Source organism: Asparagus officinalis, chromosome 8 (assembly GCF_001876935.1).
Source record: "Asparagus officinalis chromosome 8, Aspof.V1, whole genome shotgun sequence".
Classification (NCBI taxonomy): Eukaryota; Viridiplantae; Streptophyta; class Magnoliopsida; order Asparagales; family Asparagaceae; genus Asparagus; species Asparagus officinalis.
Window position 1 is genome coordinate 4208952 of NC_033801.1, and position 25020 is coordinate 4233971.

A 25020-nucleotide genomic window follows, 5' to 3' on the forward strand; every position below is an offset into this window, starting at 1 on the left:
ATAGGATATATATAAAAGAATACGAACATGAGAACCATTAATTGTGATATTCAATCTGAATTCAAATTCGAATAGTTGATATTCAACCAAATTCGAATTCAAATTCAACGATCTTTACAGTCGATTTCACTGGTTTTCTTTTCTTTTTTTTTTCTTTTCCTTCCCTTTCCCTTTCCCTTTCTCTTTCTTTTTCTTTTCTCTCCCTTCCCCTCAAACCAAACACTAAATTCATAAAGTTGAAAATGTGGTTTTTATGGTATGACGTCAAATTCAATTATTTGGTTACTAACGATCGAGGAACTTCCTGACTCTTCGCTATTTAGTTTAAACAACACGCTTGTCTAAATATACACTTATTATGCAAATTGAAATTTAGATTTATGTCCATTATCAGGTCTACTTGAATAAATTTACGACTTGACAGGCCACATTTAGATTTATGCACATAATTTGCACAAACAGTCATTATATCTGCTTGCGCTTTACAGTAAATATAGGAAAGAGACTACAAGACTCATTGGCAAATCATTGCTCCAGTATTTGTCAAATATAGGCTTTGTTTTACCTGCGGAGAGGCCATCTCTGAGCAACATAGCTACATGCTGAAATATTTCCTTCTCTGTTTGTAGTAATCACGTATCCAACCTTTGATCAGCTCTACTTCTGACTCCCTCAGCTCCACTAACCACTGAGGATCCTCAGGGCTCGAGGCTCGCAAATCTACGTGATGAGCACCTGAGGAATAAATTCATGAGCTTGTTGGTTCAAAACCGTAGCTGGGTGGCCGGAGAAGTGAATTGACAAGAAAACTTGAGATCACAGTACCTAGTTCTGTCACAAGTGCGGTGACACTCTCTGAGATGTTCGCCAGCACGCTGTTGTAAACAATAAAGATGCACATCAAACTCCTGGAAGTTACTTGGATGACCATGTGAATATCAGATAAATAAAAATTAAATAACGAGCATTACCCTCCACCACTCCAAGGATCTAGAAGACCATTGGAGAATATGATGTTACTGCCAAATGTTTTCAATGCCCTCCTAATATCCTACAGGATAAAAATTCAGAGTCAAGAGAAAGGCCTGTAGAATTTCAACGAGCAGAAAAGAAGGAAGCTTGCAAATTCTACCATCAGTGGATCCTTGTATTGCAGAAATAAATAACGTATAGCATGAGAATACACAAGCTAAAATTGAAACAACAAGGCATACAACCAGAGAAATCTTATGCATCCTTATTGAGGGCTATTTCTTGCTTTTAAAAAAAATTCAGAAAGAGCAACACATTTAACAGCAGTATAACAAATCTTTCATTCTACATCATCAGGAAAATATTTTTTTCCTTCAATTTCAACTAAAATTTTCCGCAGGAGCATTTAAGTTGGTCCCCTTGTATACTTGGTTGATCAATTTTGTCTCCAAATCAGCAAGTGGTTAAACCTGCTGTGAAAACCTTCAAGGATCAAATTTATAGCAGGTGAACCAATATTTGACTTCTACAGTGTAAAGGTTGATGAAGTTGCTAATTCATCTTATGTCTATGACAGCGCAAACGTGTCACTTGCATCACAAAATTGTGGCTATTCAGGCAACCTCATATTTTTTTTCAATATGACTCCCTTAAATTTTTAATGTTTTGGAATTAGTCCTCAAATCATTGAAATTGTTATTAGGTGCCCCAACTCTTATATCTTGCTACCACTACCCTTGACTGGCAGGGTCAATTTGAAACAACTTATAAGAATTGGGAGACTGATAACGACTCTAATGACTAGAGGGACAAATTTTGAATCAACTTATGAGAATTTGGGAACCTCATAACAATTTCAATCATTTGAAAGACTAATTTCAAAACATTTGAAGATTTAAGGGTCTAATATAATAATAATAACAACAAAAGACCTAAAACAAGATACAATGAGATAAAAAAGCAAGATGCCTAATGATAAAAGCATGTTCATAGGATAAGCTACTTGACATGCTTACATGGCCGCCAAATTCAGTGGTCATCCATCGAGGCCTTGGTGTGACATTATAAGATTGAACACACTGCTCTTTATATGCAGTGTAATCAAAATCATAAGGCTGAAACATGCTATTTTCTCGACTGCTGGACATTGGCATGACCATCTCTGTACAAGCCTATCATGCAAGAGAACAGAGGGTAAGTTGCAACTCATAGCATTTTTTGATATATTAATCACAGAGAGTTTCAGGAAATATAATTCGTCTTTCTATGCTACTAACCTGCCAGTCCCAGCCACTCAGCCCATGAGGATCATCGTCCAGATCAAAGCAGCTAACATTTCCTGTATAATTATAGTAGATACTTGCTCCAGCAAAAATACGATCCAACAGATCATTTCCATTAGGATCGTTGTCAATTCTTTTGCATACCTATAGAAAACAGAAAAGCATTGACAAAGACAAGGGTAAGAACAAGCAACAAATATTTGGCAATCTTTCCCTTGAGAATTGATTCAAGCTTCGTTCTACAATATTACCATTATTAGGGGGAAATCATAAATAAATGTGTTCATTTATTACAACAAAAAATATAGCTAATAATGAACCTCAATGAAAAGGAGCTTCGCGTCATTAAGAATCTAAGTGAGTAGCTCAAGGATTGAGAGTAGCTTGAGAAGTTCTCATAAGAATTTGCCAGTCTTAAGCTTCTATTACTTAAAAGCCATACTCTGACTTGCCATTTTGATAGCGAAGGCTCAGAGTATGAAGTTTCTTTAGTTGACAGGTAAAATAGGATTTGGATTATCATCCTCTGATCCTTCACCATCAAAATGGCAGAGTCATGGAATATTTGATCTTCAAATAATAGAAGATCCCTGGAGGGACTAGCTAAATTCTTATAAAAACTTCTCGAGTTACTCTCAATCCTTAAGCTACTAGCTCTATTAGTTGGCTGAACAGTCCTGGGGGATAGACTTCTCACCAAGTTGGTGAGATTTAGCGTGCAGCACTTTTCATGAAGGCTCACTACTGGGTAGATTTTTTTCCCCTTGCTAATGATCATGTTAACAGTAGACAAATGTAAAACAAATTGAACATAGAGAACTAAGGTAAATTCTTGCAAGTTTAAGTTGCTAGTAACAAAAGCCTATTGACAAGATGGAAACTTTAGCATGTACGGTATGCTACCAAAATTGTAAGGTACTGAAGATCCATAATCCAATTAATTAGGTGCTGGTGCGTCTTCATTTGATGAATTCACCATCATCAGACAAGATGAACATTGGACTAGAGCTGCAAGATACCACTCAAGGTACACACTATTCTCCCAGAAAGCCATCCAATTTAGTAAAAGTAGATTACAGATGAAACACAAACTTATGAATATATAACCTAATTCGTGAACAAATTCACAACTATCTTGGAAACCTATGTCTGTCCACGAACCTCCTTGATAGGGTATGCAGGCAAAGGCATCATAAATCCAGAAGGAAATGGATAGTTGACCATGGCCAGGTAGCTATATGCAGAACTCAACCAATCTGAAAGTTGTTGCGTATTGTTCAGTTTACTGCACATTGTCCAAAGAAGAACATAAAACAATTAATTGCACAGTTCGTAAAAAAGATCATTATAAGATTCTAACTATAAACTAATTTGACAACAACCAGAAAAAGATTATTCATCTTACTGGCACAAGCGGAACTTTCTGCTCAAACTTGTTAGGCCATCATGAACCTTTCCTAGTCTATCCAGTGCATCCCAGGACTTCTTAATTGCTTCAAAGCAGCTCAAACTTTCACGCTGAAACCAGCAAATACTGACAGTCACAAAACTAAGGGTGTTAACATGAATTCTAGATGAAAAGATTATGCAGGTACAAACTCTGAAATCATTGGAGACAATGTCGTAGAAAGTCTCGGGTGGAACTATATCTTCAAACTGCAGAATGGGCGCTGATGAAGCAAGGGCACCAATTGCAACATGTGGATATTTCAGCCTCATCCATGCAGCCAGCACTGTTCCGTCATTGAAATGAAAGTTATGCCCAAACTTCCACAAATTATATCTTGGAATTCAAGAATTACTGAGTAAATAAAGTCTACTAAAGAATAAATATGGAAAGCAAAAAAATAACAAATTCTTATATTGAAACGTGATGATGTCTCAGAGATAGAAGCCGTTAAACAGGAAAATGAAGTACAGACTAATGTATCTCATTATACAGAGTTAGATCAAATCTTATTCGCAAGAGGCAAAATGTCAAGTCTTTCTAGCTGAAGGTTATATTAAGGTCCCCGACGAGCATTTAAACTAGAATGAGATAACGCCAATAAAAACCAGTTTCAAATGAGTCAAATGTTGTCAAATGCTTGATGATATTGCAACTAAGTGATATCTGTCTTATATAATAATTTTCTTCCACAATTTATATGAAAATGTCCACATTTATCTTCATGATATTGCAAAAGAGGCTTACTTCCAGCATAAGAGCCTCCAAATAGCACAACCGGACTTTCTTCAGATGACAGGTTCTGCTTCAGGTCAGTGAGTAATACTGTAAAATCTGCAAGAGCTTGCTCAGTAGTGAAATAGGACATAGACTTAGCATCCTTATATGCTCTCTCTTGGCTTCCATATGGCATGGATTCCCCATAATAACGATGCTGCCATGACAAAAAAAGAAAAAGAATAAGGGGAATCAGAGAATTCAGGACTAAACAAATGAACTTGTTGTGCCACAAAATATTTCATATGACATGTAATTAACCATGTGTCCTTATGTGATCAGCATATGAGCGGAAAAGAGTAATCCACAAGCCACCATCGAAGCCTCCCCATAGAGAGCTCAGGATAAACTTGGGAGCCAAACGCCATTCTCTAGAAAGGCCCTCTGACAAAGATCTTTAACCAGGTTGAAAATGCCCTCCTGCACACGTGTCTACCATTTGCGGCCTCACCTTTTTAGGAACAAAGGACAACGGTCAAAGAATAACCGCCTTACACTATTAAATAAATGACGACACATGTTGTCTCTGTTAGTTATTATTGATAACTTGGTATTAGCAGATTTAGTAGATTTTATGAGATATTGTTAAGATGTTGTGAGATGTGATTGAACATGATTTTATCTCGTACCTATTATTTAGTATCTTCCTAATCTCTATTTAAGAGAGGTTAGAGTTAGATGAATAATGATCTTTTGCCTTTTCTATTTTCTCTACATGGCACCGGGGCCTACTCGATCACTAGCAACATCCTCCATTTTTCTAGCTCTCGAGGACATTGAGGGGATTTTGCGTGGCCTTCCTGGTCCCCTCGACGGCTACGACAATATCTTCCGTAGCTTCGATAACATCTTTAATTTTTACATCATATGTTTACTAAATCTTTGTTGAAAAACTCAAAAGGGGGAATGTTAGAATAGCTGAGTACTTTATTTCTTGTTTACCAATTTCCTTTATCTTGTACCCCAAGTTTACTTGTACCCCAAGTCCCCTCATAGCCTAAGTTTCCTTTCCTCTGTTTAAAGAGGTGAGACATCCATAATAAACTTATCTCTTGGCTTTTTTTATCTATATCGTATCAGAGCTTACTCGATCCTAGCAATTTATCCCATCTTTCGATCCTAGCAATTTATCCCATCTTTCAATCCTAGCAACTTCTCCCATCTTTGTAGGTTCAAGGCCATCCAGGAGGGTTTTGCATGGCTTTCATGCTCCTCTCGGTAGCTACGACAACATCTTTGATGGCATTGATGGTTTCAACAACTTTGACATCATTGTTTTCTAGATCTTATCAAACACTCTTCACAAAATAACCTCAATAAAAAAATGTAGCATTTACTGCACACATGATGAACAGTATCCGGCATTACTGCTCACTTGATGAACAATAATCAGAGTTATTCGCTTTTCAGCATCTTTGGTAGTTATATGCAACGACAGCGGTCCTCTTTTGACGTTGTTTTTAATGGCTTATCAACCTAGGGTTTTCACTAGCGTAACCACCTAGAGTTTCTATTGGCTGACCCGCCAAAGATTTCTACTGACTGACATGCCTAGGATTTCTACTGGCTGACACGCCTAAAATTTCTACTTGCTAACCCATCTAGGATTTCTACTGGCTGACTTGTTAAGATTTCTACTAGGTGACTACCCTATATAATTTCCACTGGCTGACCCGTCAAAGATTTCTACTGGCTGACACGCCTAGGATTTCTACTAGCTGACTTGCTAAGATTTCTACTGGGTGACTACCCTATATAATTTCCACTGGCTGACCCATCAAAGATTTCTACTGGCTGACACGCCTAGGATTTCTACTGGCTAACCCACCAAGGATTTCTACTAGATGACTTGCTAAGATTTCTACCGGGTGACTCGCCTAGGGTTTCTTCTACTAGCTTACCCACCTAGGTTTCTACTGGTTGTGACTATAATATTCTAACCGCTGACGTATTTATGTATTCCAAACAAAGATGACATTACCCAAGCTCTCGTAGATAGTTGTTTTGCTCCCATTTGTAACAGGCTGGGCATATATAGTATTTATGCTCCAGCTTTAGAGGAAGTGTTAGATACTATTGGTAATTTAGTATTAGTAGATTTATAGATATTATAAAATATTGTTAAGATATTGTGAGATGTGATTAGATATGATTTTATCTCACACCTATTTTGTAATATCCTTCTAATCTCTATTTAAGAGAGGTTCGGGTTCGATAAATAATGATTTTTTGCCTTTTCTATTTTCTCTACACAGACACACACACTCTCTCTACNGAACAACGATAACTTTCTCTAACTTAACTTTTCTAGGACTTCTGCCATTTTTATGATTTTCTAGGGACTTCTGTTAGGGAATTTTAGTCTCCCCGTCTACTACGATCTGCGCAACTTCGAAGCCAACCCACAATCAACAAGATATAAAACGATCACAATCAAGAAAAAAACACCGAGATTTATGTGGTTCGATCGACCAACTTCGACCTACGTCCATGGGACAACAATACGAGAAATTCACTATGTATCAGGGAGAACTACAAGAGGAACCACTCAACTCTCGTTTCTCAATCTCTCAACCTCACATACATAATCAACTCTCATATTCTCTCCAAAGTCAATCCTTGTAATCTTTCGCACTAATAAAGATCACGAAACTCTCGTCTATCACACAATATTCTTGAATCAGGCTACGCCCTCTACTAACCCTAGATTACAAGAATATTGGCTCTCTCTCTACTACATCTTCTCTCTACTCTCTTCTTTTAGTTTTTCCTCCAACAATAGAAGAATATATATATAGAGAAACCAAAACTCTATCTCTAACCTAACTTCCTAATTAGAATAGGATACAAAGTCATAATCATGATGGAACCGAAACTCCTAATCATGATAGATCTCTAACATTATCTAATTCTCATGAAGTTCTATAAAGAATCAAAGACACAATCCTAACAATCTTCACCTCGGATTTGATTCTCAAACTCTCATGAAGATATATCATTATCGTCTTAAAACTTTGCCTCTTCCGCTAGAGTCTTCTGTTTTTTTCGCACTTCAAATCGAAGCAGCCACACTCCTAATCAGAACACCAGCACTCCAACTGGTGTGCACTAAGAGATCTTCGTCACCTCTGACAATAAAAGTAAATCAATCATACTTGTCCTTGAGCCTGACAATAACCTCCCCCTATTTGTTGTCCTTGTGCTCCACCTGCATCGCTCATCTCGAATCATATCGGTGCACCTCTCCTACTCCACACTACCAGCGGAAGAAAAATTTTACCCAGCAACAAGTACAATATAAGAAAGGAGCACGATGTGATTCGAGAGCGCTGAAGTAACTCAAAGTACGGAGTACATGTTAAAATCACAACAAGATCAAACAAAAACAAAAGACTTGTCACAGTCGACGGTCTCAGAGTCGCAATTTCGATCAACAGCGGGGAAATAAAGGCACTGCTTGTTACTTCGAGGATTTAGGGACCAGCAGGACAGATTTACATTACCCAGGAGATTCTTGAAGGACAAATGGTCCCATCGAATCATATCGGTGCACCTCTCCTACTCCACACTACGAGCCGGATACCTCTATCTCCTCCATCACTTGGTTTGGACCGAATATGAGCGCTCATCGTCTTCAAGTCCAATGTCATCATCTCCATTACCCTGTGTGTCACTGTTTTGTTCAAAAGTTGGTTTTGTCATGGAATTCATTATATCTTCGGTCGATTACAATAAATTCAAAAAAAGAGATAGCCTTTTTATAAGACTTCTTTTACACAACAAAATGAAAATTACAACTCTTGAGAAACAAACGCAGGATCGTTGTTTGGATCGCTGCTTGCGTAGGATCTTGAATCGTGAGGGGTTTATGATTCTGACTTCGTTTATCGAAGTGAGAACTTGAAACGATATATTATCGAAGTAAGATAGTCGTTCTTCTTGAAATCAAGTCAAAGCCTGAATATCAAGGAGTTGCCGGAGGCTCAAGAACTCTGCTCTCTCCCTGCTCTGGATTGCTCTGAAGTGCTCAAAATGATCAACCTCCTTCAAAGAAATCACCTCGGGGTATTTATAGCCCGTTGATGAACAGTGCTCGGGAGACAGCATTTGCTGATTTATAACCCCTGTATGAACAGTGCTCGCGAGACAGCGTTTGCTGTCTCGGCGGGCGAGACAGCGTTTGCTGTCTCGCTGGCCGAGACAGTGTTTGCTGTCTCGCCCAGCGAGACAGTAAATTTGCTGTCTCGCCCAGCGAGACAGTAAATACTGTCTTGGAAAACGAATATTCTTGACAGTTTCTCGCTGTAACTGTCTTCCCACGTTTTAAACTCCGTTATTCTGGCAGTTATCAACGTGATTCTCGCCCACGACGTTCCCCACGTTCTTGAACAGTTGGTGGCCACGTGTCGGCGGTTATAAAGTGGTTTCTAACTTCTTTGAAAACTGTCTCATGGGCGAGACAGAGAATGCTGTCTCGCGGGCGAGACAGAGAATGCTGTCTCGCGGGCGAGACAGAGAATGCTGTCTCGCGGGCGAGACGGAGAATACTGTCTCGCCTGGCGAGACAGAGAATACTGTCTCGCCTGGCGAGACAGAGAATGCTGTCTCGCCTGGCGAGACAGAGAATGCTGTCTCGCCTGGCGAGACAGTGTGTTCTTCTGCCTTTTTGGATGATTTCCTCTTGAGCTGTATTTGGATATCTTTCAGCATTTTTTGACGCCTACAGATACCCCCTCCAAAGTATTCCAGACTCAATCTTTTATAGAGGAGTTCTGGGATGCTTTGGATAAGATAGGTCTTACTTATGATCCTTTCAATGCTTGGTTGAGTAGATCGTGTAGAGGAACCCGTAGGTGGCTTCAACTTTTGATCTCTTTGTCTCTCAATCTATTCAGTGCTTTGTAGAATAGTTAAGATTCTTCCGGCATCGCGTTTATCGCTTGTCCATTGTAGAGATCTTGAATTAAAGCTGGAACTTGTACTTGTGAAATCAGCTCTTGTCGTCAAGTTGACACTGCATATACCCGTTTAGGGGTAGTCAGGTTATTCTCAAGAATATTTTAACTGATATTCTCCAGAAACTTCCTGTTGAGGATAGGGAAACAGTTTAGACTCTTATACCTATTTGGAGTATTCAGGTTATTCTTAAGAATATTCTGAGTGATATTCTCCAGAAACTTCCTGTTGATAGTAGGGAAACAGTTTAGACTCGTGTACCTATTGGAGTATTCAGGTCTCTTTTTTGTTGGTAGAGATGAACCCAGAATCGGAGAGGAAGAATTTTATATTCTATCTCCTGGTCTCTTGTTTGTTGGTAGAGATAAACCCGATGATGGAGAGGAAGAATTTTATATTCTATCTCCTGGTCTCTTGTTTGTTGGTAGAGATAAACCCGATGATGGAGAGGAAGAATTTTATATTCTATCTCCTGGTCTCTTGTTTGTTGGTAGAGATAAACCCGATGATGGAGAGGAAGAATTTTATATTCTATCTCCTGATCTCTTGTTTGTTGGTAGAGATAAACCCGGAATCGGAGAGGAAGAATTTTATATTCTATCTCCTGGTACAAAGGAAATTTGAAGTGGGATTTCTATTCAGAGAATCTGAATAAGGTTTGATCAATTGAGATTGGAAGCAATCTTAACTTTTATAGTTTTGATTGCACAAATCGAAGCTGGACCTCTCGTTCATGGAAGGAATAGAAAGGGGATTTTGGTTTTGGTCCTAACTGTAGTAAGGTTTGACCAAGTGGGAGTTCTGAGATGATCCTAACTGTTTAAAGGTTTGATCATTCAATTTGTGGACCTCTCGTTCATGGAACGAATCGAGAGGGGATTTTGGCTTTGGTCCTAACTGTTTAAAGGTTTGACCAAATGGGAATTTGAGACGATCCTAACTGTTTAAAGGTTTGATCGTTCAATTTGTGGACCTCTCGTTCATGGAACGAATCGAGAGGGGATTTTGGCTTTGGTCCTAACTGTTTAAAGGTTTGACCAAGATGGGAATTTGAGACGATCCTAACTGTTTAAAGGTTTGATCGTTCAATTTGTGGACCTCTCGTTCATGGAACGAATCGAGAGGGGATTTTGGCTTTGGTCCTAACTGTTTAAAGGTTTGACCAAAATGGGAATTTGAGACGATCCTAACTGTTTAAAGGTTTGATCGTTCAATTTGTGGACCTCTCGTTCATGGAACGAATCGAGAGGGGATTTTGGCTTTGGTCCTAACTGTTTAAAGGTTTGACCAAGATGGGAATTTGAGACGATCCTAACTGTTTAAAGGTTTGATCGTTCAATTTGTGGACCTCTCGTTCATGGAACGAATCGAGAGGGGATTTTGGCTTTGGTCCTAACTGTTTAAAGGTTTGACCAAGATGGGAATTTGAGACGATCCTAACTGTTTAAAGGTTTGATCGTTCAATTTGTGGACCTCTCGTTCATGGAACGAATCGAGAGGGGATTTTGGCTTTGGTCCTAACTGTTTAAAGGTTTGACCAAGATGGGAATTTGAGACGATCCTAACTGTTTAAAGGTTTGATCGTTCAATTTGTGGACCTCTCGTTCATGGAACGAATCGAGAGGGGATTTTGGCTTTGGTCCTAACTGTTTAAAGGTTTGACCAAGATGGGAATTTGAGACGATCCTAACTGTTTAAAGGTTTGATCGTTCAATTTGTGGACCTCTCGTTCATGGAACGAATCGAGAGGGGATTTTGGCTTTGGTCCTAACTGTTTAAAGGTTTGACCAAGATGGGAATTTGAGACGATCCTAACTGTTTAAAGGTTTGATCGTTCAATTTGTGGACCTCTCGTTCATGGAACGAATCGAGAGGGGATTTTGGCTTTGGTCCTAACTGTTTAAAGGTTTGACCAAGATGGGAATTTGAGACGATCCTAACTGTTTAAAGGTTTGATCGTTCAATTTGTGGACCTCTCGTTCATGGAACGAATCGAGAGGGGATTTTGGCTTTGGTCCTAACTGTTTAAAGGTTTGACCAAGATGGGAATTTGAGACGATCCTAACTGTTTAAAGGTTTGATCGTTCAATTTGTGGACCTCTCGTTCATGGAACGAATCGAGAGGGGATTTTGGCTTTGGTCCTAACTGTTTAAAGGTTTGACCAAGATGGGAATTTGAGACGATCCTAACTGTTTAAAGGTTTGATCGTTCAATTTGTGGACCTCTCGTTCATGGAACGAATCGAGAGGGGATTTTGGCTTTGGTCCTAACTGTTTAAAGGTTTGACCAAGATGGGAATTTGAGACGATCCTAACTGTTTAAAGGTTTGATCGTTCAATTTGTGGACCTCTCGTTCATGGAACGAATCGAGAGGGGATTTTGGCTTTGGTCCTAACTGTTTAAAGGTTTGACCAAGATGGGAATTTGAGACGATCCTAACTGTTTAAAGGTTTGATCGTTCAATTTGTGGACCTCTCGTTCATGGAACGAATCGAGAGGGGATTTTGGCTTTGGTCCTAACTGTTTAAAGGTTTGACCAAGATGGGAATTTGAGACGATCCTAACTGTTTAAAGGTTTGATCGTTCAATTTGTGGACCTCTCGTTCATGGAACGAATCGAGAGGGGATTTTGGCTTTGGTCCTAACTGTTTAAAGGTTTGACCAAGATGGGAATTTGAGACGATCCTAACTGTTTAAAGGTTTGATCGTTCAATTTGTGGACCTCTCGTTCATGGAACGAATCGAGAGGGTTTCATTGCAAATCTCTTGTGTTTGAGTTTATTGTTTTCAAAGAGCTTCAACTTTCATTTGCTTTTACTATTTTAAAGCCCACATCCCAAGCTTCAATTGCAATCTCCTCTCTTGCCATAGGGCTACTGTAAAGAGAGAGCTTTTCTTTGATTTACTACTGTTATGAGCTTGATCTCGTGGAGATCTATTGTGTGGTTATCAGATCTCGGTGGAGATCGTTGTGTAGAAGAAGTTCCGGCTTCCAAACCGGGTGTGTAGTGGATTTCTCCTTGAGAGTAGGGAGCGGGAACGTAGGTCAGCAGACTGAACCTCATGAACATACCGCGTGTCATCAATTGGCTAACTATCTCTATCCCTACTCTCTTTTATTATCATTACATTTCATATTTGTGTGTGGTTTGTTGGAATATATTTTAATTGCATATTATTTGTACATAAACCCTATTCAACCCTCCCCCCCTCTAGGGCCTTTTAGTAATGACTTATATTTTAAGGCAATTGAGGACTCATGAGCAAAATTTTCTCACACATGATTTAAAGCCGACAGTAGTGGTTTTCGCATTGAAGAAGTAAAGACATCATTCCTATGGAGTACCAAAGAAACTATACACGGATTATTAGAGTTTGGAAGTACCTTTATCCCAAAAGAAGTATAACCAGAGGCACCGGCAAAGAGTCCAGTTTATTAAAGATTATGAGTTTGCGATTTAGTATTAATTAGGAAAAGACGAGCGTTGTAGTAGACACGTTGAGAAGGAAGCGTCGTTGAGAGATTATAGTTTTAAAATGTTTAATGTTTATTGTATCGAGAACTTTAAACTCTCAGCCAGATTAGCTTTAGACAGGAGATTAGCAGAAACAACATTTTCTTAGGAGCTTTATCAGTGAAGTCATCTTGGAGTTATGGAAAGATCAGTACCCAGTTAAGAGATTCTTAGATTAAAAATCCAAAAGAAGGTAACTTCTATAAAGATTTAAGCAAAATGAACTATTGAAACAGACGGGGGTTTCTAAATGGAAGGTCGGCTAGTGATGTCGGGTTATCCACAACTTAAGAAGGATTTATCGGATGAGGCATATCGTACATCTAGACACATCGAAAATGTACAAAGAGTTGAAAGGACGTGTTAACGGAGCGGCGTGCGTAAGGAGATTTTGAAATATGTAGCTAAATGTTCTACCTTCTAATAAGTGAAGGCAGTACGTCAGAGACCAGCTAGAACCCTACAGCCTTTACCCATTCCAGAGTGAAAGTGGGAAGATATATCTATGAATTTCATTAAAGGGATGCTAAGATCAAAGAAAGAAAATGAATCTTTTGGATGATAATTGATTCGTTGATGTAGTCGGTGAAATTTTGCTGTGAAAACGACTTGTACAGTGGAGATGTATGCAAAGATATTTGTCCAGGAAATAGTATGATTTCATGAAAGTTGGTTTTGTCATGGAATTCATTATATCTTCAGTCGATTACAATAAATTCAAAAAGAGATAGCCTTTTTATAAGACTTCTTTTACACAACAAAATGAAAATTATAACTCTTGGGAAACAAACGCAGGATCGTTGTTTGGATCACTGCTTGCGTGGGATCTTTACCTGTGCCGGGGGTGCGTTAGCCCGGGGACCACCAAATCACAGATTCTGATCGAATCGTGAGGGGTTTATGATTCTGACTTCGTTTATCGAAGTGAGAACTTGAAACGATATCTTATCGAAGTAAGATAGTCGTTCTTCTTGAAATCAAGTCAAAGCCTGAATATCAAGGAGTTGCCGGAGGCTCAAGAACTCTGCTCTCTCCCTGCTCTGGATTGCTCTGAAGTGCTCAAAATGATCAACCTCCTTCAAAGAAATCACCTCGGGGTATTTATAGCCCGTTGATGAACAGTGCTCGGGAGACAGCATTTGCTGTCTCGGCGCTGGCGAGACAGAGAATGCTGTCTCGCCTGGCGAGACAGTAAAGACTGTCTCGCATGCGAGACATCCCAAACTTGTGTTCTTCTGCTTTTTTGGATGATTTCCTCTTGAGCTGTATTTGGATATCTTTCAGCATTTTTTGACGCCTACAGTCACTAGGTTGTGTCAGCTTGCAAGCTCCATCTAATTTGGTATTGTTCTCCTCGAGTCTACACACCAACCAACTACTGCTCCCGCGATGGGTTTGAATAATTATATGCTAACAACTTTACTGCTAGAATCACATTTGATTCTTTACGCCAGTTTCATCTGTCGCATACTTGTTTGCCCTATCTGTCATCAAATCTGTCTTGTCGTTGAATAACAGAATATTGAACTTCGGACCTGAAGAAGTCATCATTCTCTAACAACGATCAAAATTCAAATCAGTCACTGTAGAGATTGAATTTGATAAAACTGACGCCAAAAATGAACTCAGCACGTCGAAAAATACTAGAAACGACTCCTGAATCACCAAAATCTGCCTCCAAATCCTTGATCAAAAGACAAATCAATCTCAACCGTTGGATCTGTGTGAACAATACCCGTCGTGCCGCTATAGTATTCCTGTTACAGTATCTAACTACAGTTCTCAGCCGCTACAGTATGCAGCTGCTACAGTAGTTTCCTTTTTCTTTTTCTTTTCATCTTGATTTTTGTAACGCCAATCTTCAATCTTGCACGACGTCGTCTTCTATCTTGCGAATTCACTCCTAGATCCATCATCATCGTTCTGATACCACTTGTTGGGGAATTTTAGTCTCCCCGTCTACTACGATTTGCGCAACTCCGAAGCCAACCCATAATCAATAAGATATAAAACGATCACAATCAAGAAAAAAAAGAACACCGAGATTTATGTGGTTCGGTCAACCTACGTCCACGGGCAACAATACGAGAAATTCACTATGTACCAGGGAGAACTACAAGAGGAAACTCTCGTCTCTCAATCTCTCAACCTCACATACATAATCAACTCTCATATTCTCTTCAAAGCTCAATCCTTGTAATCTTTTGCACGGATAAAGATCACGTAACCATCGTCTCTCGCACAATATTCTTGAATCAGGCTACGCCCTCTGCTAACCCTAGATTACAAGAACATTGGCTCTCTCTCTCCTACGTCTTCTCTCTACTCTCTTCTTCTTTTAGTTTTTGCTCCAACAATAGAAGAATATATATAGAGAAACTAAAATCCTACCTCTAGTCTAACTTCCTAATTAGAATAGGATTCAAACTCCTAATCATGATGGAACCTAAACTCCTAATCATGATAGATCTCTAAGTTTATCTAATTCTCATGAATTTCTACAAAGAATCAAAGACACAGTGCCAACAACTTCCTCGGTGCCTTCTAATGGTTTGCTGCCAGGTGCAGATTAGGGAAAGTAGGACTAGGAGAAGGTCATCCAGTCAGTGGATAAACTGGGGGCCAATTTTCTCATAACCTCCCACGTCGTAGAGTGATTCAATAAATTATTTTGTTCTTTGAAACAGAACCAGATGATAGAATAATTAGCTTACCATTCATTATAGTGCCATCTTAACATGCATGCGAATAAACTAATCCTTGAACCATCATATCATAAGCACGATAACCACAATCTGTTGATTTCAATTGTTATTTATTTCAACAGGACCCCTCATTAAATTACAATAAAGCCAACTAATAACGGCTAGCCCATGTTTAACTATTTCAGCTTTTCAATTCATTTCCTAGATAAAGAGTTAAAATTCATCTACCGTCAATGATGTCATCAACAAATAAGCTAAAAATACTGACCTTATCATTTACAAACAGAAAGTTAAGCCCTCACTATTAACCCAATTCATTTGAGAACTCAACTTTTCATTTTCTTTACTTAAACAGCATCTCACATCAACAAAGACTACTCATCAAAATAGGATGTCTCCATTTAAAAAATAAACCATTTTAACTTCATAAATTCACCTCATAGAAAAAGAGTACAATTTCACCAAACATCAAGTTACATTGATTACATTAGTAACCAGGCTAAAAGTACTAACTTTATCATTCAGAAACAAAAGTCAACCTCTTACTGAAAGTTACCCATTAAGTTCAGATTTTTTTTGGCACTTTAATACACTAAAATTCCATCAAATTTTCAACTTTTGGCAAAAGCATCCACCATCGAGCTATCCTCAAGGCAAAAAAAATGGAGAATTTAATGAGGTTTGAGGTGTTCTTTTGAGGAAAGTTAAATGGGTATCAAGATTAAAACCCTCTTAACGTTTTCAGGAGAATCTCACCTCGGCAAAGATCACAAGAGCGGAGAACTTCGGCGCGATCTCCCAGACGAACCCGGTGTTGGCAGCGAACCAGTCGATGTCGCCCTCGTTCCCGCAGTAGAAAAATATCGGGCCGTTTCGGGACCATTTATCGGACGACCCGACGAGATATCGCTGGGTGAACTGGGGGAGAGGGGCGAAGCTGAAGTGGTCGAGGTTCTGGCGGAAGTATCGGGTTTCGTATCGGTAGGGGGGAGGAGAGTTTCGGTTGGGCTTTGATCGGGCGAAGGCGGAGCCGAGAAATTTTGGAGGGGGCCTCGATGATGAGGAGGTGGCGGCGGATGAGAAGAGGGAGAGGAAAGAGATAACGAGGAGGAGCGAGAAGAGCTTGGTCATTATTTCTCTGGGGTTTTTGTGAGAGAGAGAGAAAGAGAACTGCTGCGGAACAGTCGACGATTAGCCCGGAGATGTGAAGCTTAATGACCGAACGAGCTCAATTAAAGCACTCACCGCGCGCGTCATCCTCAAACAATACGGAATCCTAACAAATATACAATAATGAAATCACAATGACAAACGAAGCTTTTATTAGCTCAGGACTACTTTCAATAATTCATTCATAATCACGAGCACAAGTTCGATCTGCTCGACTTTCACGCTGATTCCACGTAAACACAAATATTATGGAGTTTAACTGCCTTCGGGTAGTAAACGAGTCGTGGCGAGTTTAGAGAACAATAAACAAGCAAGTTCAGCAGCGAAATCAATATCGTCGGACGAACTGACGGCATTCAGAGAGAAAAAGGTTAAACGGAGAACTTGATAAAGCACTCCACAAGCAGAAGCCTCATGCCAAAAGCTCATATAAATATTTTAAACAAAACAGTTAAAATCATGAATCTTTAATCACCATCAGCAAATTACAGACCCTAAAGTCAAATAAGAGCACCCGTAACGGAACCAAACAGGATCATCCGCGCATCAGAGACAAGCAAGCCACACAAAATCCCCCACAAATTAGCAAGCCACAGCACTGCTAAGTTGCTTCTTAGACACAAACACTTCGAGACAAGCCAGCGCAAATCTTATCATCACTAGCAGACAGCAAACTCCACAAGATTAAGAGAGCCAAGAAGTAACATTGGAGGCATTTCAGACAACAGATTATGATTCCTTCCGAGTCCTTAAATAAGATCGGCCACATTCATCGGCATTTCATCAATCTGAGTACTGTAATACTGCTCAATATCTCTAAGGATCCTGATATCATCCTTCCTTACAAAGTTTATGGCAACACCCTGCAAAACTCCCAAATATATGTATGAGCTTTACATTATCAATTAAATCAGAGAAAGACTTGCTTTGTAAAATCAATACGAACAAAAGAATGTCGTGAAACTTGAAGAGAGAATTTCAAACTGATACCTTACGCCCAAAACGCCCTGATCGACCAATTCGATGTATGTAGAGCTCTCGATTGTTTGGGAGATCATAATTTATCACGAGGGACACCTACAGATTCAGCAAGTCAGTAAGATGCACTAGCGAACATGGAAATAGAATTTTTTTTAGAGCACCAAAATTATAGGACAAACGATAAACGAATACTAGAGTTTTTATTATGCATGAAATACTGGTTGGAGTTCCTCCCTCCAATTTTCTCATCTCTTTATTATTTTATTTTTTTCTGGGAGTGCGTATGATTCTCCTCCCATGATATCCATGCGATCTAATTAGTGAAGAACCTTTTAACATGGAACTTATCTTTATGGCGGTTTATTAAAATTTTAAAAAAGGTATACCAAACTGTATGAAGAAAAGAAAATGTATGGAGAAAAAATGGTGACCTGTTGAACATCAATGCCTCGAGCCCACACATCTGTGGTGATCAACACCCGAGTAGCACCCGACCTGAACTCTGCCATAATTGCATCACGCTCCTTCTGAGGCATGTCCCCATGCATAGCAGAGACTGTGAAGTTGTTGCTGCGCATCTTTTCTGTCAACCAGTCAACCTGCAAGGCAATCATAATGATCGGTTTCTTAAGATTATACTTAAGCTCAAGTAATAAGTTTTCGTAAGACAAATTAATTCTTCTGAATGACCAGACATTAAAGGAACAGTGCCGTAAAAAATCAGGGATAAACAACAAGCTTTACTATCAGTGACGAATTTTCATTAGGATCAACCTCCTAAAGTCTGTCCCGTCCTGATTCTAACTGGGCCTTCACCAATTTTAAGTTACATCTGCCTTTTTTCATGGCTGAGGTTTCCCTGTGACTTAAACCTTTTGTCCACATCATGGTTGTCATGAAGCACTGAGCATAAAGCAAACACGTGTAGATAGGAAAAGAAGGGGGTGGACGTGTGGAAGTTATATACGCAAAAATACCTCTTAGGACATTCTCCTTCACAAAATGAGTAAAACATAAGGACAAAAATGACACTTCCTCCGCTTTCAAGATACAAGAATAACAAATTCAAGAAACAGTCGAAAACTAAGTCTTCAATTCGAAAACAACAAGACCCAGATAATATCAATTAACTGAACTATGCTGGATCCTATCATACAGTACATAATTATGTTAAGATGTTATTATCTATTTTCACATTTACTTATGTATGTAAATAGGTAACATATTATGACAAAAAGCAGGAATTTATGTTTCCAGTAGCAACTCTCCAGCCAGCACTAAAAACTGGTGGATATAAAGGTATACGAGTAAGTAACTGTTGTTTCAAGATTTTTTAAAAACAAATTTAGCCAGAAACTGTCAAAAACTTGACCTTTCGTGTTAAATCAGAGAAAATATCAACTCCATGCCTTGATCGGAACATATGACATGGCATCGGATGCAGCAAATTTATCCTAATTTCCTGTGCAAGTCTCTTGCTTACTCTTGCATGCATCCTCCTAATTCAACTTTCAAACCTGAAGGCCCTCTATGCATGAAGGCCCTCTATGCATGATTACTTCTTGGATCCCTAACATGTGACCAATAAACCAACTCCACTGAAAGGAATGATTAAGAAAATGATATGCAGGAGGGAAAAGGAATATGCAAAGACTGAAGAGGAAAAAAGAATAATTGGTGTTAATCAATTTTCCTTGTGTGAAAGGAAAAAGGAAAAGGTCGTGATTCCTTGCATTGATCTGCGAAACAGCTCCAATCAGCCACTGATCCAAGTACAAATAAAATAAAAAAGACAAGTAGAAACAAGCACACAAAATGAGATAATGCTTACTCGTAATATTGCAATACTGTAAAATCAGAACATGCATATTACCTTTCTTTTTGTGTTGCAGAATATAACAGCTTGGGTGATGGTTAGGGTGTCATAGAGATCACAAAGCGTGTCAAATTTCCATTCTTCTCTCTCAACAGCAACAAAGAACTGTTTGATACCCTGTATACAAATAGAAAAGCAACAAACAAGTACATGGGTTAAATATCCAAAGATTTAACAGAGCAAACTACTTGAAGTAATCAGCTAATTATTTACCTCCAGTGTCAACTCATCACGCTTGACAAGTATTCTTACAGGATCAGTCATAAACTTGCCAGTCATCTCCAATATTTCATGAGGAAGTGTTGCAGATATCAGAACAACCTGACAATAAATATCATAGGTATTACGGACACCATAGTAAAAATTACCCAAAGATATGCAAGAGTTCATTAATTAATTAAAGAAGCCGACTTTTGTCCGACCAATATATGAGCAGATAATTAACATTTTCACTTTGGATTATTGGGTGAGAATATACATATCCAAACCTCATAAGCTGTTCGCTGGCATTTTTATACCTAAATAACATTACTTATAGTGGATCTTAGAAAAACTGCTTAACCCAATTATTTAAATCACATTAGAGTTGATAATGTTAGCAACCTCCAACGCCACCCAAACTACAAGAGCAAAAAGAGATGAGAATTGCAAGACATGAGAAAATCACATCAACTATAAATACAAACTGTTGTTCAGAAAAATAAATAAATCATGTCATTTATGTCACTTGCAATACCAGTCAGACTAACAAAAATACCAGTCAAACTAACAGCACCAATATAAATCATGCCATTTATATTGATAACATGCACTTCCAATACCAGTCAGACTAACAGCATGTCAGCATCTAAATAAGTCATGTCATTCAAGTCTCTTGCATATTGTACAGACCAGGATCAACAGAGGAATTTTTCAAATTGGACAGATTAAGGAAAATGATCATATTGTAGCCCTAGATCCTAGGAGAAAAAGGTCTTAAGGATAAGTTATTTTCAAGGGTCAGTCACGATCAGTTTTACGTGTACATTTTGTAGGCTATTCATCAGTTATGAAATCAATCTCAAAACTCAACTAAAATTGCATTTCTGATGTCCATCTTGGCAAAGATTCTAGGTTGACAGTTGACACAATTGTCATCAAGGGAAAATTAACTAAATATTATGAAAAATAAAAAGGTAGGACAATGTCAAAGATATTTGAAGATTTTAACTTGGGGCAACCTACGACCAAATTACAAAATTTAGATGCATGCAACAACAAAGACTATACAGCTGCTAATTAAAAGACATACCTGAAGGTCTGGGGGAAGATATCTGTAGACATCATATATCTGATCCTTAAAACCTCTGCTCAACATTTCATCAGATTCATCCTGTTGCAAACCCACGGAATTAGTGAATCCAAGCTGTTAGACATGGATAATTCAGAACTGATATGAGAATATGAAACATACAAGGATTAAAATTTTAATCGCTCTTGTACGCAAGGTCCTTCTCTTAATCATGTCACAAACTCTCCCAGGTGTTCCTGAAACCACATGAACACCATATTCCAGTTTCCTGATATCTTCTCCTATGCTCTTCCCACCAATGCATGCATGGGCTTGTACATTTATGTAATCACCAATAGCCAATATTACTTTCTCAGTCTGAGTGGCAAGTTCTCTCGTGGGTGAAAGAATTAGTGCCTGTACTCTGCAGAATAAATACACAAAATATCAACCTCAACATTCCATTAACGAGATAAACAAGATGGACTGCATGCTCTATTGGGGAGAGACATGGAAGTAAATAAAGGAAAAGGCCTGTAATTAAGCTGAAAGCTTCAGTATCGGTCAGGTAATACTGGACACTTCATTTTGCCAGCTAATTAGGATACAGGCTTATAGAACAAAATAATTCCAGCACCTAAATCCATGAATAAACCTGGTACAAAAGGATCTTGCTCACGTACATTAAAATGGGCTGCTATAACAGCCTAAAAACAAAAGAAACAGATATACATGCAGACTTAATTAAGTAACTGCTGAATAAGATCAAGGTTCTACGTAATCTTTGTTGCTAGCAGTGTTGTCAATGCGCAAGGCGCAAGGCGCAAGGCGCAATGCGAGGCGCAAAGCGAGGCGCAAAGTATGTTTATGCGCACATGCGCAAGGCGTAACGCAATGCACGCGCCCGAGTGATACGAGGCGCACACCGCACACATAGCTCTTCAAGAGAGATAATCAAGCATGAAAGAACATGTAAAGGAATTCACATAAAACAATATGTCAGGATAATTAATATCTTAATAAATCGACCTTAATTTCTAATGCTAACACATCCAGCATAATAGAAAATGAAAGATTGTGAGGAAGGCCTGTAAGACGATTGCCACAAACTTAATAAAGAAACTCCTTGAATGCGCACATAACAATATGTATCCTCTAGAGAGAGGAGATAACAACCACATGTCAATTTGCGTTTTTTCTTCTGCATACCAAACTTAACATCTGATGATCAGAATTATTGAAGACAAATTAAGTCTAGAAAGCAATCTAAGAAGACAACCAAACTAAAGCAAAATTGTGATTCTGTCACTTAGAGAAATGAGTTTCCATTAGGTTTTGGCAAATGCTCACTTTATATCTGGAAAAAGATTATATCTGGAAAAAGAACTTCAGAATCTCAGATAATAATATAGAATTACAAAAGGACCACACTAGGTCATTAATTAGCTACAATAATAAAGCTTTTGCACGTGCTGTAGCTAATGACCCAAATGTTCCTTTTGTGCTATTTAATTAGCTCCAAGTAAAAAAGTTATCGAGTATAAATTCAGAATAATTCAGTGTAGAAATACTAAATGAAGGATGCAACAATTCTCAACAAAAACTCCCGTAAAAACTTGACATGTCTTGCGGCTACGACAGATCACCACAAGTGCATCCCGATTGCATTAGGTTTCCCAAGGATGTCCAACATTTTAATTAACTCAAAACCTCAACGTAAATCGATTCGGTTGTTGACTGATGAATGACTGTTCAATACAATAATTTTTGGAAGTTAAATCTTCTTATATCTTCCTTCGATTTATGAGAGAGGAAAAATACTGGGGATTTGCTAACAAAACCAAGAGAACATATTAAATTCAAGCACTAGTAATCAAGTACCATAGCTTATCAAAAAGAAACAAACCCCACAACCATGACGACAGAGAACCCAAAAGAATGACTCGAAATTAAACAAAACCAGTACTTGAAGGGGACAAAGAACAGAGATGAAAGAAGACAAGCAGAGAAAATTTTAAAAAAACCAAAATTATTAATATATAAGAAACAATACTTTTTTAGCCCTTTCCAAGGTGTTAAGTAACATTATCAACTATGAATCATCTGTATCCAATTTCAACTATAGCTTTATAACTCTAAATTCAAGCGCATCCATTAAACATCTATAAAGACCGCCTAAACAATTAACTCTTTAGGGTTTAAAGAAATTTAAGGGTCTAACTTTTATGTACTTTTCATTATCAAGCCCTAGCTTTAGGTTAACTAAACAACTCGACATTTTATGTCGCAAAACAATTGAAGTTTCACAATAACTATAACCATAGAATGCACTAACTCGAGTTCAACAAAATATTAGGGCAACCAAACTAAAACCAAAGGAAGAAAACTCACTCTCTCGAGGTCGTGTCCACCATTTGACAAACCGAGAGAGCGATCATGGAGGTCTTCCCGGTCCCAGACTGAGCTTGAGCGATCACATCTCGACCGCTGACGATCGGCATCACAGCCCTCTGCTGAATCGCCGAGGGCTTCTCGAATCCGTACGCGTAGATCCCTCTCAACAAATCATCGCGAATCCCCATCTTGTCGAAGCTCGTGATCGCCTCGACTCCTGCGCTCGTCTCGAACACCAGGTTGTCATCGTCAAGCCCGCGGTTTGGGCCTTGCCGATTCCGGAGAGGAGGAGCTACGGCCGCGGCCATTAATTAGGGCTAGGGTTTGGGAATTTGGGGCTACACTTTCCGAATTTGGGGGAATTTGGGGGAGACTGGAGAAGGTTTTATCGGGTTTGAGGGTTTTGAGTCTGCCAGATATTTATTGGTGAGCGGTTGATTTTTATATGGGCGGATCCAGAACCGAATCGAAATTACGGGTTTGGACCTTGGATCCATGGACCCGATACCGCGTTGAGTCGGATATTTTCGCTGCACGCTCCTTGATTGATTGGGCCTACTTTTAAGGGGATGGTTTTATAAGCAACCTACCTGGGATGCTTTTAAAAGGCCTCCGGTTTTTATAGTTTCAATATAATGAATATCATTTTGCTTTTGATGTTACTACTCTTATCTATTCGAAAACTTCTTGTCTATTTTGATAGTTAAAATTATGCCTAGTTTTGATATTTTCAGTTATATTGATTTTTAAGTATAAACTTACCAAACATCGAACTGTTCCTAGAGGTACCTTATGATATTTTTAGTTAATATTGATTTTTACGCATAAATTTACCAAACATCTTAGTGTTCTTAGAAGTAGCTTATAAAATATGACTAACAAATAGTTATTTTCAGCGGCTTATACAAGTCTTATTTTCTAGGTTCTTTAGTTATTCAAGGATTTTCTCCCACATGTCCATGAAATTGACTTTAATTTGTTTGGATTATCATGTTGTCTAGTCAGGGGCGAAGCTAGCCAGCCAGTTAATATGCAATGATGTCACACGACACCTTCAGATTTCTTATTTTATAGGTAATGATATTTATTTTACTTGTATTTATTGTTTAGGATATCACTAAAATTAGAAGAGGACACCACCACTAAAGAGAAGACAAAACTATTAAGTTATCAAAACATATCAAATTCAACCATGATAAGACATATGACGAGGTTATTGGGATAAAATGTCGACTCCACCATTGTTTGCGGCTCGTTAAAGTGTTGAATCTATCGTCATATCTCTCTCTGTTGAACTCCATGTTCATCTCAGATACGCTTGCCAACCATCACAAGGAAACAATAAGGCTGTGTTTGGTTTGAGGTGAAGTGAAAGAAAAGAAAATGAAATGGAAAAGGAAAAGAAAGAAAAAGAAAAGGAAAAAGAAATAAATTTTTTTATATGTTTGGTTAGACAGAAAAGAGAAAAGGTTCAACCCTTGCTGACCCATCTTAATAATAAGTGGGGCCCACTTAGAATTAGCTAAGGGGCTGTTTGGTGGTATGTTTTTACCATATAAAAGGATGGAAAGTGTAAAAAAAATGGGTCCCAATGTTAGCTTTCATCACTTTCAATTGTTTGTTTGTAGTTGTGAAAATAGTGTAAAGTGATTTCATAAAAAAACATGATTTTA

At 38.5% G+C, this 25020-nt stretch overlaps 2 protein-coding genes across 4 annotated transcripts; both read right to left on the minus strand.

The window, feature by feature from the left end:
* On the minus strand, window positions 338–16922 carry LOC109820112 (lysosomal Pro-X carboxypeptidase). 3 transcript variants are annotated; one of them, XM_020386187.1, is made up of 10 exons: window positions 16413–16920; window positions 4450–4636; window positions 3855–3988; window positions 3661–3773; window positions 3417–3540; window positions 2250–2399; window positions 1989–2144; window positions 972–1051; window positions 826–875; window positions 338–735 (listed from the first exon to the last, which is right to left on the minus strand). In XM_020386187.1, the coding sequence occupies exons 1-10, from the start codon at window positions 16785–16787 to the stop codon at window positions 596–598; spliced, it is 1509 nt and encodes a 502-aa protein (XP_020241776.1). In that variant the 5' UTR covers window positions 16788–16920; the 3' UTR covers window positions 338–595. The 3 variants fall into 3 exon arrangements, with proteins under 3 accessions (XP_020241776.1, XP_020241778.1, XP_020241777.1); XM_020386189.1 differs by lacking the exons at window positions 338–735; window positions 826–875; window positions 972–1051 and adding an exon at window positions 1086–1442 and having other exon boundaries at window positions 16413–16922; XM_020386188.1 differs by lacking the exons at window positions 338–735; window positions 826–875; window positions 972–1051 and adding an exon at window positions 1086–1445 and having other exon boundaries at window positions 16413–16922.
* LOC109820115 (eukaryotic initiation factor 4A-3) lies at window positions 17211–23766 on the minus strand. The gene is made up of 8 exons (XM_020386191.1): window positions 23345–23766; window positions 21137–21377; window positions 20975–21055; window positions 19897–20004; window positions 19681–19800; window positions 18239–18406; window positions 17817–17903; window positions 17211–17689 (listed from the first exon to the last, which is right to left on the minus strand). The coding sequence occupies exons 1-8, from the start codon at window positions 23653–23655 to the stop codon at window positions 17576–17578; spliced, it is 1230 nt and encodes a 409-aa protein (XP_020241780.1). The 5' UTR covers window positions 23656–23766; the 3' UTR covers window positions 17211–17575.

What these genes read in the sequence shown, in the direction of transcription:
- LOC109820112 (XM_020386187.1), bottom strand. Translation starts at nt 16,787, where the DNA reads ATGACCAAGCTCTTCTCGCTCCTCCTCGTTATCTCTTTCCTCTCCCTC. An exon ending in TGGAGGCTCTTATGCTGGAA is followed by an intron (nt 3,989 to 4,449) that starts GTAAGCCTCTTT and finishes ATGACGGAACAG; the next exon opens with TGCTGGCTGCATGGATGAGG. An exon ending in CCACTGAATTTGGCGGCCAT is followed by an intron (nt 1,052 to 1,988) that starts GTAAGCATGTCA and finishes TTTATCCTGTAG; the next exon opens with GATATTAGGAGGGCATTGAA.
- LOC109820115 (XM_020386191.1), bottom strand. Translation starts at nt 23,655, where the DNA reads ATGGCCGCGGCCGTAGCTCCTCCTCTCCGGAATCGGCAAGGCCCAAAC. An exon ending in GTGGACACGACCTCGAGAGA is followed by an intron (nt 21,378 to 23,344) that starts GTGAGTTTTCTT and finishes TTTATTCTGCAG; the next exon opens with AGTACAGGCACTAATTCTTT. An exon ending in CAGGGCGTTTTGGGCGTAAG is followed by an intron (nt 17,690 to 17,816) that starts GTATCAGTTTGA and finishes GGAGTTTTGCAG; the next exon opens with GGTGTTGCCATAAACTTTGT.